The following is a 13,564-nucleotide window of genomic DNA, read 5'->3' as shown; positions in this document are numbered from 1 at the left end:
CTGTTCCCTTCCCTCAGCGATGAGAGCGGCCGTGCTGATCCAGCGCTGGTACCGGCAGCACGTGGCCCGCATGGAGCTGAGGCGCAGATGCACCTGGAACATCTTCCAGTCCATCGAATACGCCGGGGAGCAGGACCAGATCAAGGTGGGACCGCAGCTGCTGCTGATAACGAGCGATCCAGGAGTCCGAAGGCCTGCCTCAAAGAGTCCATTCATAGTAGATCGGTCATTGCATTTATATAGTGCTTTTCTAGACTCAAATCATTTCCTTAACTCATTGCGCAATAGTGCCTCTACTGGTTGGTGAGGCACCTGTAATCTTCTTGCACTAGATTACACCACTTGCATCCTTCCTCTGGTACAGCAAATATACTAAATCAGTCGGGACATTCTCCTCTGATCTCTCATTAACAAGCCTTTTCCCCTTTCTAATTTGTGGTCTGGACAAAGACGTCAGTTGCTGCCTCATGATTGGCAGATTAGATATTTGCATTAGCAAGCTGGTGTACAGGTGTACCTAATTAAGTGGTCACTGAATGCATACTGCAGGCTGACTGCATCCATGCCGGAGTAATCACATACGAGTGTGAACCGACGGTGATGCAACAACCTATGCAGTTTGACATAGGCAGAGTGATTGACCAGAAACGTTGTTATTGCAAGATGAAGAGGGGACCCTTATTAACCCTGCTAGTTATGTATCACACTGCAGGACTGTAGTTGTCATTGTTCAAATGCAGACTGTACAACATATTAGTGCATTAAGGACTAGTGCTTTCGCAGGACACCTCAACCAAGAGCCTGCGAACTGCATCCTGTGCAATAGTTTAATTACAACTTCTCTTTTTCTGAAACAGCTGAATAATTTCTTTGGCTACCTGATGGAGCACTTTACACCAGCAAACAGTGAGAGTAAGTCTTCCTTCCTATGACATTGATAGGGCATTTCCTACCCCCATATTTTACCACCAGCCCAATGAGACAGAGATGACACTCTGAGTTTGCACACTGCATAAGCTCTCAATGAAATTAAGACTTCATCAGACTTCCTACCCACTAATCCGTCCCTCCCCAGGTGACAGCATGATGGTGCGAGGTTTTGGAGCAGCTGTCTAAATTTAATACTAGGAAATGGGCCCCATCAACACACTCAGTGCCTCAACAGGATAGCAGCCCCAAAACATGTCCTTTAAATGCTTTCCTTTCCAGAACAAAGTAGACGTTTTATCTGGACGACATAGCTGGAAAGTGGGTGGTATAGTGTTTATTTTACAGAGCTTTACAGAGCTCACCTGCAACGTAGGGTTGCAATTTTGCGCACCCGGTCGACGGTATGAATCACGCGGCCATCTCTCTCACTCAGGAAACTTGATCTCCCACATCTTCAGAGAGAATGTGGTCTGTCGCGACATCGAATGGGAGAGGTGCTTCAACTACATGAACATCGAGCTTCCCGAGTTCTACACGGGCCCCCGCCTCACCTTCCCGCTCACGGCTACCCATGCAGCCGACCTGGTGGAGGCCTTCAGAAACAAGCAAGTAGGTATCCCTAGAGACCACACACCTAATTAACACAGCTTCAACAGCAGAGTGGGTCCTCTCTAACTATGTGTGTGTAAGTTTGTAAGTTTTTTACTTTTCTTGTCTGTTTTTCCCAGTAGCAGCTCCATTCAAAATATGTCCTCCAGCTTCTCCTGGAGACTTGGAAACTGCTGAGGATTCTACCGAACATCAACCATGTCTCCACCTGCCAAAGCAAGGAAATCATCATCTGTGGTCAGAAGATGAATATGCTTTAGTCATTGGACTCAATGGTGCAATGGTTTCACAAGGATAGCTCATCATACTTTATCCTTGTGAAATAATAATATTTGTGACACTTATTTTTTGGGAAATAAATGCATAATCATAAATAAAGTACATATTATAATATATGCGGCGGCACGGATGGTGCAGTGGTTAGCACTGGTGCCTCACAGCAAGGAGGTCCTGGGTTTGAATCCCCGTCGGACAGGGCCTCTTTGTGCGGAGTTTGCATGTTCTCCCCGTGTCTGCGTGGGTTTCCTCCCACAGTCCAAAGACATGCAGGTTAGGCTGATTGGAGAGTCTAAATTGCCCGTAGGTATGAGTGTGTGAGTAAGTGGTGTGTGTGCCCTGTGATGGACTGGCGACCTGTCCAGGGTGTATTCCTGCCTTTCGCCCAATGTATGCTGGGATAGGCTCCAGCCCCCCTGCGACCCTGTTCAGGATAAGCAGGTTAAGATAATGGATGGATGGATGGATTATACTATATGAATTCAATAATATAGGCATTTACTCTTTCTAGGAGACTTACATGGACAACTGGAGGATTTACTGTTAATATTTTACAAGGTGTGTAAATAAAACGAGAAACATCTATTCCTGAAAAACACACTATTTAAAATGAGAAAACTAGCCAACACAAATGGCCACTGCTATGTTGTGGGCAGCTCTTCTCATCTGGCATTACATGTTTATGCTAAAACAGTACGCGATGGAATATGTTTCATATATTTGGCAGCAGTATTTAAAAATGTTCTGATTATATAAACATTTGCAATGGTATAATATTATTTTGATTATATATACGATGTTACCCAAAATGCTCTCCTTAATCAAGTTTCCCTACTATAATATGTATTCCTCTGTTTAATGGTTAAAAAAAAAAAGAATGGTTTGCCATCTGTGGAGAAACCATATGTCTTCAATGGGGACTTTGTGGATCGAGGCAAGGACTCCATTGAGATTCTGCTCATACTGTTTGCATTCCTGCTGGTCTTTCCCAACGACATTCACCTCAACCGAGGAAACCACGAGGACCACGTGATGAATCTGAGGTATGGTCAAATGCAAGGATATTCACAGCATCCATAGGATCGAGAAAAAAAATGCTTTTTTAGTGTTTAATGCATTCTGCATTTTTTTCTAGGTATGGCTTTACCAAGGAAGTGTTAGTGAAATATCGGGTAAGTCTACTAACATCTCAGAGGTCTCAGAACACAGCAGGTTTTACACCCACTTTACTGTTCCCCCTCAGCACTGACTGTGAACAGCAATTAGCAACCTTATTTCAACAGGTTTGAAGGACAAACTCTGGGCGTTTGGCCATCTTTGCCTCTGCGGCGGCTATTTCTGTATACGATACAAGCCTCCCTTCTGAACGTCTAAGAAGATTTATTAAGTCCCTCGCTGTTGTTTATCAGCTGACAATGACTAGCCATCATAGTGACCTACTAACGTCAGAATCCTCTGCAGAGACAGATTATTGTCTTACGCCTTTCACCCAACACGTGCACTGGATTAATTTGTACGAGATCATCAATGGATGTTTTTGCTTAAAATAGTCACATCTAATTATAATTATTCAGAATTTGAAATATTTTTAAATTCGGAACATTTTTTACCCATTGCATCTGATTCACAACATGATTAGAAAGATACTGAAAGATAACTGTGAGAAGGACAGCATGAACCATTTGTAAACGCTGACATACAACTGGCTGATCTTTTCTCAGCTTCATGGAAAAAGAATCTTGAAGCTGCTCCACAAGATCTTCAGTTGGTTACCCCTGGCAACTGTGATCGACCAAAAGGTGTTGATTGTCCATGGTGGAATCTCTGACACCACCGACCTCAGCGTCATTGCCAAATTGGAGAGACACAAAGTAAGCAAACACAAGGGCAGAAAGGATTGCAAGTTACCCTGTCCCCTTCGTCATATACAGTTATGAGCTGCTGTTTAACTGGGCGGGTCTATAGTAATTACAGCGCAAAACATTTTGAGAATTTATTGGGATGCTTCAAAAGAGGCATTCATCATGAATACTTGATCTGGGCACCTCATATATAATGTAGATAAATGACATATTCAATTTCTTTACTATTGCCATTTAATAGAATAGTTAGTTCTGTTGACAGAAAGAATTAGCACTGCAACAGCCTTAAAATTAGGGAAGGTTGCTGAGACACTGCACTTTCCTCAGGCACAGTGTGCACTTTCAGCACTCAGCTTCAACTGCAGCATCACTGCATGGTATGGATTGAAATGATCATCCCTAAAAAATTGATTCAAGAGTACTGCTTTACTGTAGCTACAATGCTACTGCATTTTCTTAAAAGCTTTTTAAATAACTTGACAGATTTTTATATAGACTCAGTGATCACTTCATTAGGTAAACCTGTACACCAGCGTGTTCATGCAAATATTTAATCAGCCAGTCATGTGGCAGCAAATAAATGCATTGAAGCATGTAGACATGGTCAAGAGGTTCAGATGACCAAATGTCAGAATGGCGAAGAATTGTGATCTAAGTGAATTTGACTGTGGAATGATTGTTGGCACCAGACAGGGTGGTTTGAGTATCCCATAAGCTGCAGATCTCCTGTGATTTTCATACACAACAGTCTAGAGTTTGCAGAGGATGGTGCGAAAAACTAAAAAAACATACAGTGAGCAGCAGTTCTGCAGGCAGAAACATATTGTTAATGAGAGAGGTCAGTGGAGAAGGGCCAGACTGGTGGAAGCTGACAGTAACGCAAATAACCACACAGTGGTATGCAGAAGAATATCTCTGAACACACAACGTCTCAAACATCTAAGTGAATAGGCTACAGCAGCTGAAGATTTAATAAATAAATTTTAAAAAGTCATAAATACTGAATAAAGTACTCACTGATTATATAAGACTAAAGCAGGCCTGTCACCTATCAATTCATATCCTTCACACAAATTTGCTAGTTCCTTGCATTTGAGCACAATCCACTTCTGCTTGTAAGAATGAAAGTGTTTCAGCTGAATAGTATTCAAACAATCAGTCTGCACTCTTTGAGGAGTGCACAGTACACATCTGTGTATAGCTTCTGCTAGCCTCTGCAGTGGTACTGTGATGCAGTAGTACTGAAATCTATGTGTACTATGCAATCTATATGTACTATGCAAACTAAGGAGTGCACAGTACACATCTGCATACAGAGTCTGCTAGCCTCTGCAGTGGTACTGTGATGCGGTAGCACTGAAATCTGTGTTATTGTCCCTCAGTACGTTTCAACACTCAGACCCCCCGAGAAGAAGCAGGAGTCCACGGAGGTGGACGGCAGGGACGGAGGTTTTGGACCCAAAGGGGCGGGGGGGGCAGGAGGAGGCGGCGGCAGGCGGGGCCGGTGCTCCCTGCCCGACAGTAACCCCCGGCGCACGCTGCAGGAGCTGTGCAGCCGCGCGCACCGCTCCGTGGACCAGGAGCTGAGGGAGCAGCGGCGGCAGGTCGGCCTCAGCCAATCGCACGGCGACCTCCACGGCTGCCACGCCCCGGCCGCCGCCTCCCGCTCCGGCGAGGAGCAGGAGACCAACGACGAAGAGTGGAAACAGGTAAAACAAAAACTAAAACAACTAAAACAAACTAAAACTTCACACGGTGAGGGTGCAGCAAAGATCTACCATCCTGTCCGTTTTCACTCCAACCCGAAAACATTACAGTTATTTAACCACCTACAGTTGATGCCCTGGGCTATATTGAGATGGGCTACTTTGGCTGTTAATTCTCCATCACCATGGCAACCCTTTCCTTCCACCTCTGTGTGATGTGGTTGAGGAGACAGAGACAATAGCTAAATGCACTGTACTTGACAATCAGTCGCAAAGCTTCAGGGGTTTATACACCCAAAGAAACCTGCTCTCACCCTTCCCATACTAACGTGGTGTCCACAGCTGTAAATAGTTGAGCTAACTAGCAGCAGTTCCTACTAGACCGCATACAGCTGTTTCAACATTTGCCTTCCACAGCATGTGTCTACTAAGTGTTACTACTCTCTGAGCAGTGCTTAAACACCAAACCTCCTTTGGCTGCAGATCGTGGACCTGCTCTGGAGCGACCCCATGCCCCAAAATGGCTGCATTTCCAATGAGGGGCGAGGCGGTGGGTGCTACTGGGGACCCGACGTGACAGAGCGGGTCCTGGAGAAACACAACATCCAGCTGCTCATCCGCTCCCATGAATGCAAGCAGGACGGCTATGAGTTCTGCCACAACCGCCAGGCGAGGAAACAACCCTTGGTGAAACAAGATGGCCGACTTCCTTCCTCGCCAGTCTGCTCTACTTTTTAAAGAGGCTCTTGCTAGGACCTCTAGCTGTGGCGTTTGAGCTCGGTGCAGTGACGCAACCAGCAGAGTGAAAAGAAGTAGCTGGCTAAATGTGTGCATACTGGCTGCAGAGGACCCAAAATGTGTGCGCACCTAATATTGTAGCAATCAGTCAGACCTACAATTACAATTAGTCATCTCAAATTCAGGGAAAAAATGTGATTAAAAAAATAAGCCCTCATATTAACCCCCTTTACGGGCGGATGCGACCTGCACGTTACAGCTCTCTTAACAGACGGATGTGACGCCAGTGTTGTATTTGACCATATGACCTTTTTTCAAGAGTTTTCTATAGGGTGCCTTAGTCCATAACGGTTAAGTAATTATTTTTGTTCCTGGTGTGCACAGGTCCTGACGATTTTTTCTGCTTCCAATTACTATGAAGTGGGAAGTAACCGGGGAGCATATATCAGGCTCGGCCCAGATCTGGTTCCACATTTCATTCAGTACCAGACCAACCGCTCGACCCGCAAACTCACCCTGAGGCAAAGGTAAACATATGAGCTACATGAGGACTCATTTGTATTTTACCGGTGAAAAAACTAGACACATTAAAGTAGCCTTTTGCGAACCAAAATTTACCTTCTAATTCTCTGTACTGTATGTGAAATCTGGCACAGAAAATGCTTATGGAGAAGATTATCCATCAAATCTGTTTTGTTATTTCTATGATATAGCTGGCAGTTGATGTATAGTGCAGGGGACAACAGTACATTTGAACACTATAGGTTACTTATATTGACTAGGGTTCCCCTGCCATGTCCTTTTAGGTTTTAATATGATAATTTTTCCCATAGTAAATTTTAAATACTGTATTGTGGTATGGTCATGTACTTTGAACTGCAGGCTATACAGTCTGGGAGAAGGAGGCAGTGGGAAAAAAACAATAGACACTGTCTTGTGTAAAATTGAACATATTAATGTCTTCATTGTGATTAAATGGCAAGGGCAACTTATGTGCATGCTGTAAGTCTTTATTGCAGTTGCACTGTGCACAGGAGAAAAAAACTGAAAAGAAAACAAATTTTCATAACTCTCAGACAGATTACCATAAGGCTCATATCTGACCTTGCACGCCAGGCTGGAGCCCCATTGCCTGTTCCTTCTTCGATCTTCTTCTTTAAATCTTTTAACCTGTATTAAAGGTTAGAGTGACTGAATATACATGCTCATTTACAGCTTTTGATATCTGGAAAGGTTGAATGGTTTACCTGGTGATTTTTCACACATACACTTTGCGGATGTTATTTTCGGGTAAGCCTAATTAACACCTCTAATGGCAGTCTGCGGCTTCTCTCTGCAGTGTGGGACAGACTGAACGATCCGCACTCCGGGCCCTGAGGGAGAAACTCTTCGCACACAAGTCAGACCTCATCAGTGCCTTCCAGGAATTCGACACGGAGAAAACAGGTTCTGAGACCATCTCAACCTGCAGTTTAATCAGCTCCCACATATTCATTATTATTTGGCCGCTAGTATTTTTTTTAGGCATGTCTTCTTTGGGTGAAACATGCCACATGCATGTATTTGGGATTTTTATTTTGGTTATTGCTTAGTGGAGTTAATTTTTTTTACATGTGCTTAGTGATGCTACATACATATTCGCTGGAATTGAAACTCATGTAATTACGTCATTATGCCTGCAAATCAGGTAAATGTTTCCTATGCTGTAAGTTGCTCTGGGTAAGAGTGTCTGCTAAGGTACAGCTAATGTCAACCCAGCCTTGGACCGAGTCATTAGTCGAATATTATGATAGAAGGCGTCTCCTCATTCCAAAAAGTGGTTTGATACCATCTAGTGGAATTTAAATACGTCTGCAATTGCAACCCCGCATGAAATGTGCTATCCAAAAACTGTTGGTGTGGGCGCAGATTTTTGTTATAGCCCAGGATTATGACTATTCATTCTACTCATCGAGCTCTTTTTTGAAGACCATGATTGGTACATTTGTTGAATCAGTTGTCATAATGCCAGGCTAAAAAAAATCCATACCAGTGTTTTTTGGATATGATTGGACACCCCTGTTCGAGAAGCTACAATTCATGACTTCACTTCAAGAGCCACTGATTCGACATGGATTAGATGACTCACATCTTGTTCAAAGGCTTAAGCAGCAGAATGCTCATTGCAGATAAAAGATGATTAACTTGAATGGGCATTAACTTCCATCCTTCAGTAACACAGCCATATTGAATCAGTTAGGGTGGCCATATATTGGATTTCAAAAGAAGAGTAAGGGGCAGGAATTATGAAAATCAGAGTATGCTATATGTTCATTTATATTCGATACACGGAACAATCAAAACCAAACTGGACATTTTCGGAATTTAGAAATTCTGCCTGGTCAGATATTTTCGGTCCCAAAAAGAACAAATGTTCAGGAAAAAGAGTACATTACATTTACATTATTGGCATTTGGCAGACGCTCTTATCCAGAGTGACGCACAGTTGATTAGACTAAGCAGGAGACAGTCCTCCCCTGGAGCAATGCAGGGTTAAGGGCCTTGCCCAAGGGCCCAATGGCTGTGCAGATCTTATTGTGGCTACACTGACCGGGATTAGAACCACCGAGTGTCCCAGTCATTGACCTTAACCACTACACTACAGGCCGCCCATCTGTATGTCTGGTCACCTCACCGTTGTAAGTCACCGCTTGGGCAATATTGCATTGTTCAAGCCTCCGTCCTGTAGACCTACTTCTGACTAGGACTGTGCCTCCTCGTTCTCTTGATGGTTCCCCGCGTGCCGCAGGGTGGATTTCCCTGAACAACTGGGCGACTGCGGTGGAGAACGTGCTGAGGCTGGGTCTGCCCTGGAGGGTTCTGCGCGCCGAGCTGGTGACCAGCGCTCAGGACGGCCAGCTCAACTACCACAGCTGGTTCAGTGAGCTGGCCATAAGCGAGCCCAACACTGAGGTGAGCCCATTGGCTCAGGCGGTAAGAGCAGTCGTCTCATTGGCTCAGGCGGTAAGAGCAGTCGTCTCATTGGCTCAGGCAGTAAGAGCAGTCGTCTCATTGGTTCAGGCGGTAAGAGCAGTCGTCTCATTGGCTCAGGCATTAAGAGCAGTCGTCTCATTGGCTCAGGCAGTAAGAGCAGTCGTCTCATTGGCTCAGGCGGTAAGAGCAGTCGTTTGGCAGTCGGAAAAGTTGCTGGTTCCATCCCCTGCCCGGGCTGTCGAAGTGTCCCTGAGCAAGACACCTAACCCCCAAATGCTCCTGACGAGCTGGTCGGCGCCTTGCATGGCAGCCAATCGCCGTCGGTGTGTGAGTGTGTGTATGAATGGGTGAATGAGAAGCATCAATTGTACAGCGCTTTGGATAAAGGCGCTATATAAATGGGAACCACCCAGACACACCCCGGCAACCACCGGGCTAATAACCAGGTCAAAACACCCCTCGCAGTGGCAAAGGTTAATGTGAAAGGGGCAAATATTCCTATAGAAACATGACTGATTTTCACAAAAAGGGATGCAAGTCTTAAGACATACAGAGTGGTGGATGGGGACCACATAATAAATGTACGGAAATATGGCCAGACAGCAACGCCCTAAAGAAACTTTTTTTTAAAAAGTTTAAAAAAAGAAAAAGAAAAGTGGAGCAGTAAAGATCAAAATAAAACGGAATACAATGTTCAGTATGTTTAAGTATATCCACATACTGCATGCAAGTGTATACTGTAATAACTAGCACACCTGTACTTACAGTGTAATTATAGTATATTCCATATAGAACATAATTTAGAACATATTTCACAGTATAGTCATGTGAAAGTGACTTGATTTAATTTGAAATGAAGATATAACCCTAGTTCCCAAGGTCATATTCTCCGTCAGCTAACACAATATCCATATTATTTTATGAGGGTATTGTGGTTTGCTTCCATAAAGCATGTGTTCAGGTGAGAATTTAACTTGTGACGTTCTCCAACAGATCCCACACCAGAACCTGTTAGACACCATGTACAGGCACCACTCCAACCTGGAGACAATCTTCAGGATCATCGACACAGACCACTCAGGTAACAATCCCCACCCTGCCACTGTCATGCGACATTAGGTGATTCTCATCTCAATAGTCATCTTAACTCATCGTAACGCACCATTCCTGTCTCTAAAACAATCTCACTGTACCGTCCCTTTACTTTTAGGCCTCATCTCCCTGGAGGAATTCCATCAGACATGGAAGCTTCTCAGCTCTCACTTGAACATAGAGATAAGCAACGAGGCCATCGCTGACCTCGTAGCCAGCATCGACTTCAACAAGGACGGTAGCATCGATATCAATGAATTCATGGAGGCCTTCCGACTGGTGGATAGGTCCAGAGCAGAGATGGAGGAAACGTGTTTGTGACCAACCCCAAAGAGCTAGCGCAATCCTAAACCCATCTCCGAACCCTGACCATGTGAAGGACCCATCCATAAACTCCCATCCAGCCCTGCTAAAATGAACATGAATGAATTGCCACCCGGAGACCTTATTAATGATCTACAATGCAGTAATGAATAGGAGCCTGCAATGCAACATATGCAACCATACAGACCAAGAGAAGCCAGTAGCATGAGTCAGCAAAAAGAATACGTGGGTTCAATGTATTCATGAGGTGCATTTCTGTGATTTGTATCGATTCGGTACTTCAGTTGCATGCAAAGGGCAGTAGTAAGAGGTGAATTATGTAAGCACAGGGATATTTCAGTGATGTGACTGAGTGGGGGAATTAACGCAGATTTGAGAACAGCTTGTAAAGTTCCTGGTTTGCCATTACTGGTCCGAATTAAAGGTCTACTTCAGGTCTGGTTTAGATTCCCAGGATGCTAATTTTTTTCCACATGTATTATTTTACATCTATGTAAACAATGGTTTAGAATTTAAAAACTGGAATAAAAAGTGTGTGTGTGTGTATGCAAGTAAATGTCTCCGTCTGTCGTTTCATCCACTGGCCTTAGGGACAAATTCACAAACTTCTCAGGGTTGCAGATAAATGGGAGCAGCTCTTAAATGAAACTTTATTTAATAACTTTGGGCTTACTCATACACTAAACCCAGAATACAAAACATTACCAAAAAATATTCATAAAAATGCATATTTACAGATGTTGATGCTTGCGCACTTTAAAACCTAACCCTGTCTGCACAGCGCTCCAGTCTTGGCCTACACCTGTGACTGATTTAAAGTGCTGGTCAGAGGCCTCCCGTCACCACGGCGATCGACGGTTGGGCCGTGGTGTGATGCTCGTTGGGCTGCAGCAGGAGCGTGACACAGATGCATTGTGGGTAGGCACAGTCCAGCGATGGGACGGGGGGGGGGGGCCCACGGGGAGGTCAGCTGAGGAGGCCGCCCCTAATGTGCACGTTGTCGTGGAGACCGTGCTCGATCAGCTTGATGTCCTCCACGTCGTCCTTGACGACGCCGATCAGGTGGCTCAGCCCCTCCTGCTGCTGCTTCAGGTGCTGCAGAGGAGACGGACAAAAACCGTGACGACCGCGCTCTGGCTGCTCAACGCGGTGACAAACCATGACAACCGCGCTCTGGCTGCTCAACACCGTGACAAACCGTGACAACCGCGCTCTGGCTGCTCAACACCATGACGACCACCACTCTGGCTGCTCAACGCCATGACAACCGCGCTCTGGCTGCTCAACGCCATGACAACCGCGCTCTGGCTGCTCAACACCATGACGACCTCGCTCTGGCTGCTCAACACCATGACGACCGCGCTCTGGCTGCTCAACACGGTGACAAACCGTGACGACCGCGCTCTGGCTGCTCAACGCGGTGAAGGAAAAGGGCTCCCGAACTTGATGGAAATTACGCTTATTTACAACAGGGGTCACCAACCCTGTTCTTCTCTACAGTCCTGTAGGTTTTCACTGCAACCCACATTTAGCACACCTGATGCTACTAATTAGCAGCTCAACAGGATCTTTAGCTGTTGAATGAGGTGTGCTTTGCTGAGGTTGGGGTGAAAACCAACAGGACAGTAGATTTCCAGGAACAGGGTTGGTGACCCCTGATTTTCAGGAATGACAGTAGTCAGAAATACATTAGAAAATACACACCTATCAATTAGGCAGCAGGGTACAGGCCATCCTGCTGTGACTGAATTAGCATGTCTGTTGACTCCTGATCTCTCACTATTCCACCACAACAGCGACTGTATTATAACACATTATCAGAAATAACATTCACTGGCACAGCACTGCACTTGGCCACGCACATTCACATAAGAAACGGGAGTCTTTCAGTGCCCGAGAGGCAGAATGCAGGGAGACTAACTGACGGATCCCGAGACTCTTCCGCGTTGGAAGGCAGCGATACGGAAGCTTCCGGCGAGGCTGCGCCCCGCGGGGCCGTACCTGCTTGATCTCACGCAGCAGCTCGGCGTCCACACTGTAGCGCTCCTCGGACCGGACCGCCCCGAAGTGGTTCTGCATCCGGATCTGAGACATGAGCTCGTTCAGACGGCCCTGCGGGCACGAGGACAGGGGAGGGGGGGGGGTAAGGCGTATGTGCTACAAATTTTATAAATAAAAAACTATACAAATGATTGCTTGGAATCATGGAGCCAATTCCATAAAGTCGGATGCCTGGCATTCAGCAGCTGCTGCTGCCGAATATTAGTTATGATTTCGACCGTCTTTTAATTGCCTTCTAGGGGGGCGGGGGGGGGGGGGGGGGGGGTCAAACGACCGTCATTAGTGCCGATTTTCAGTTGTATGCGAGTTCACTTGTAAATATTCATGTCAACAAGCAGTGTAATGCACATGTGCAGATTTCAATACTCGGTGATACTGTCCTATGAAAGGCGGATAGCACTTTATCATGTGAAGACGTGAAGCAACAATGATCCCATTTAAAGGAGGCGGCCAGCCTGCCGGCAGCGGTAACCTTAAACTGTGTGGGGGCGTTGAGCTCGGACTGGATGGTGTCCAGCTGAACCCGCAGGTGTTCCTCATCCACCTGGATGGCGTATCCACTCTTCCTCTGGATCTCCTGCTTAATCAGCACCTGAGACAGACATTTAATAAACAATAACCGGACACTTTATTTAGCTCATGCTTTTATCCAACGCGACTAACGGTCGATTAGATTACGCAGGGGACAACGTGAGGTTAAGGGCCTTGCTCAAGGGCCCAACAGCTGCACGGATCTTATCATGGCTACACTGAGGCTTGAACAGGTTTGTACCATAGCCACTAGGCTACATTTTCTTCCAATTCTAAATTCCCGCACACTTTAAAACACTACACCACCATCACGTTCGTATTAAAAACCACCACTGAATGCTATGATGAAGACCTTTCGTGTAAAATGGCGCACCTGTAGCACTCTGTGAGAAAGGTCCATCAGCTTCCTCTTGTACTGTGCGATCTTGGCCACCGTCGTAGCCTGATTCTTCTGTAATTCAC

At 45.5% G+C, this 13,564-nt stretch overlaps 2 protein-coding genes across 8 annotated transcripts in view; one reads left to right on the top strand and one right to left on the bottom strand.

Moving 5' to 3' along the window:
• Positions 1 to 19: 19 nt before the first annotated feature.
• On the top strand, positions 20 to 10,507 carry LOC133141596 (serine/threonine-protein phosphatase with EF-hands 2-like). The gene is made up of 15 exons (XM_061262161.1): positions 20 to 145; positions 858 to 912; positions 1,364 to 1,539; positions 1,662 to 1,776; positions 2,327 to 2,373; positions 2,692 to 2,858; positions 2,951 to 2,987; positions 3,537 to 3,686; positions 5,060 to 5,386; positions 5,867 to 6,052; positions 6,506 to 6,648; positions 7,461 to 7,567; positions 8,910 to 9,073; positions 10,088 to 10,175; positions 10,305 to 10,507. Exons 1-15 carry the CDS (start codon positions 20 to 22, stop codon positions 10,505 to 10,507), a joined length of 2,091 nt encoding a protein of 696 aa, XP_061118145.1.
• Positions 10,508 to 11,125: 618 nt separating this feature from the next.
• The window catches only part of nup54 (nucleoporin 54), a 15,912-nt gene continuing 13,473 nt past the window's right edge, over positions 11,126 to 13,564 (bottom strand). For all 7 annotated transcript variants that reach the window (XM_061215701.1, XM_061215702.1, XM_061215703.1 and 4 more), the window contains 4 exons: positions 13,476 to 13,564; positions 13,044 to 13,163; positions 12,512 to 12,622; positions 11,126 to 11,605 (listed from right to left, as the gene is read on the bottom strand). The exon at positions 13,476 to 13,564 is cut by the window's right edge and continues 19 nt beyond it. In XM_061215701.1, the coding sequence (XP_061071685.1) occupies positions 11,477 to 11,605; positions 12,512 to 12,622; positions 13,044 to 13,163; positions 13,476 to 13,564 (449 nt within the window). In that variant the 3' untranslated portion in view covers positions 11,126 to 11,476. The remainder of the gene's footprint in view (positions 11,606 to 12,511; positions 12,623 to 13,043; positions 13,164 to 13,475) is intronic.

The sequence above is a fragment of the Conger conger genome, chromosome 12 (genome assembly GCF_963514075.1).
Source record: "Conger conger chromosome 12, fConCon1.1, whole genome shotgun sequence".
In the NCBI taxonomy this organism is placed as follows: Eukaryota; Metazoa; Chordata; class Actinopteri; order Anguilliformes; family Congridae; genus Conger; species Conger conger.
This window is presented reverse-complemented; position numbering and strand designations above follow the sequence as displayed.

Coding starts and splice junctions, on each gene's coding strand:
- LOC133141596 (XM_061262161.1), top strand. CDS start 20: ATGAGAGCGGCCGTGCTGATCCAGCGCTGGTACCGGCAGCACGTGGCC. Junction 913..1,363: donor TACACCAGCAAACAGTGAGA/GTAAGTCTTCCT, acceptor TCTCTCACTCAG/GAAACTTGATCTCCCACATC. Junction 6,053..6,505: donor AGTTCTGCCACAACCGCCAG/GCGAGGAAACAA, acceptor TGGTGTGCACAG/GTCCTGACGATTTTTTCTGC.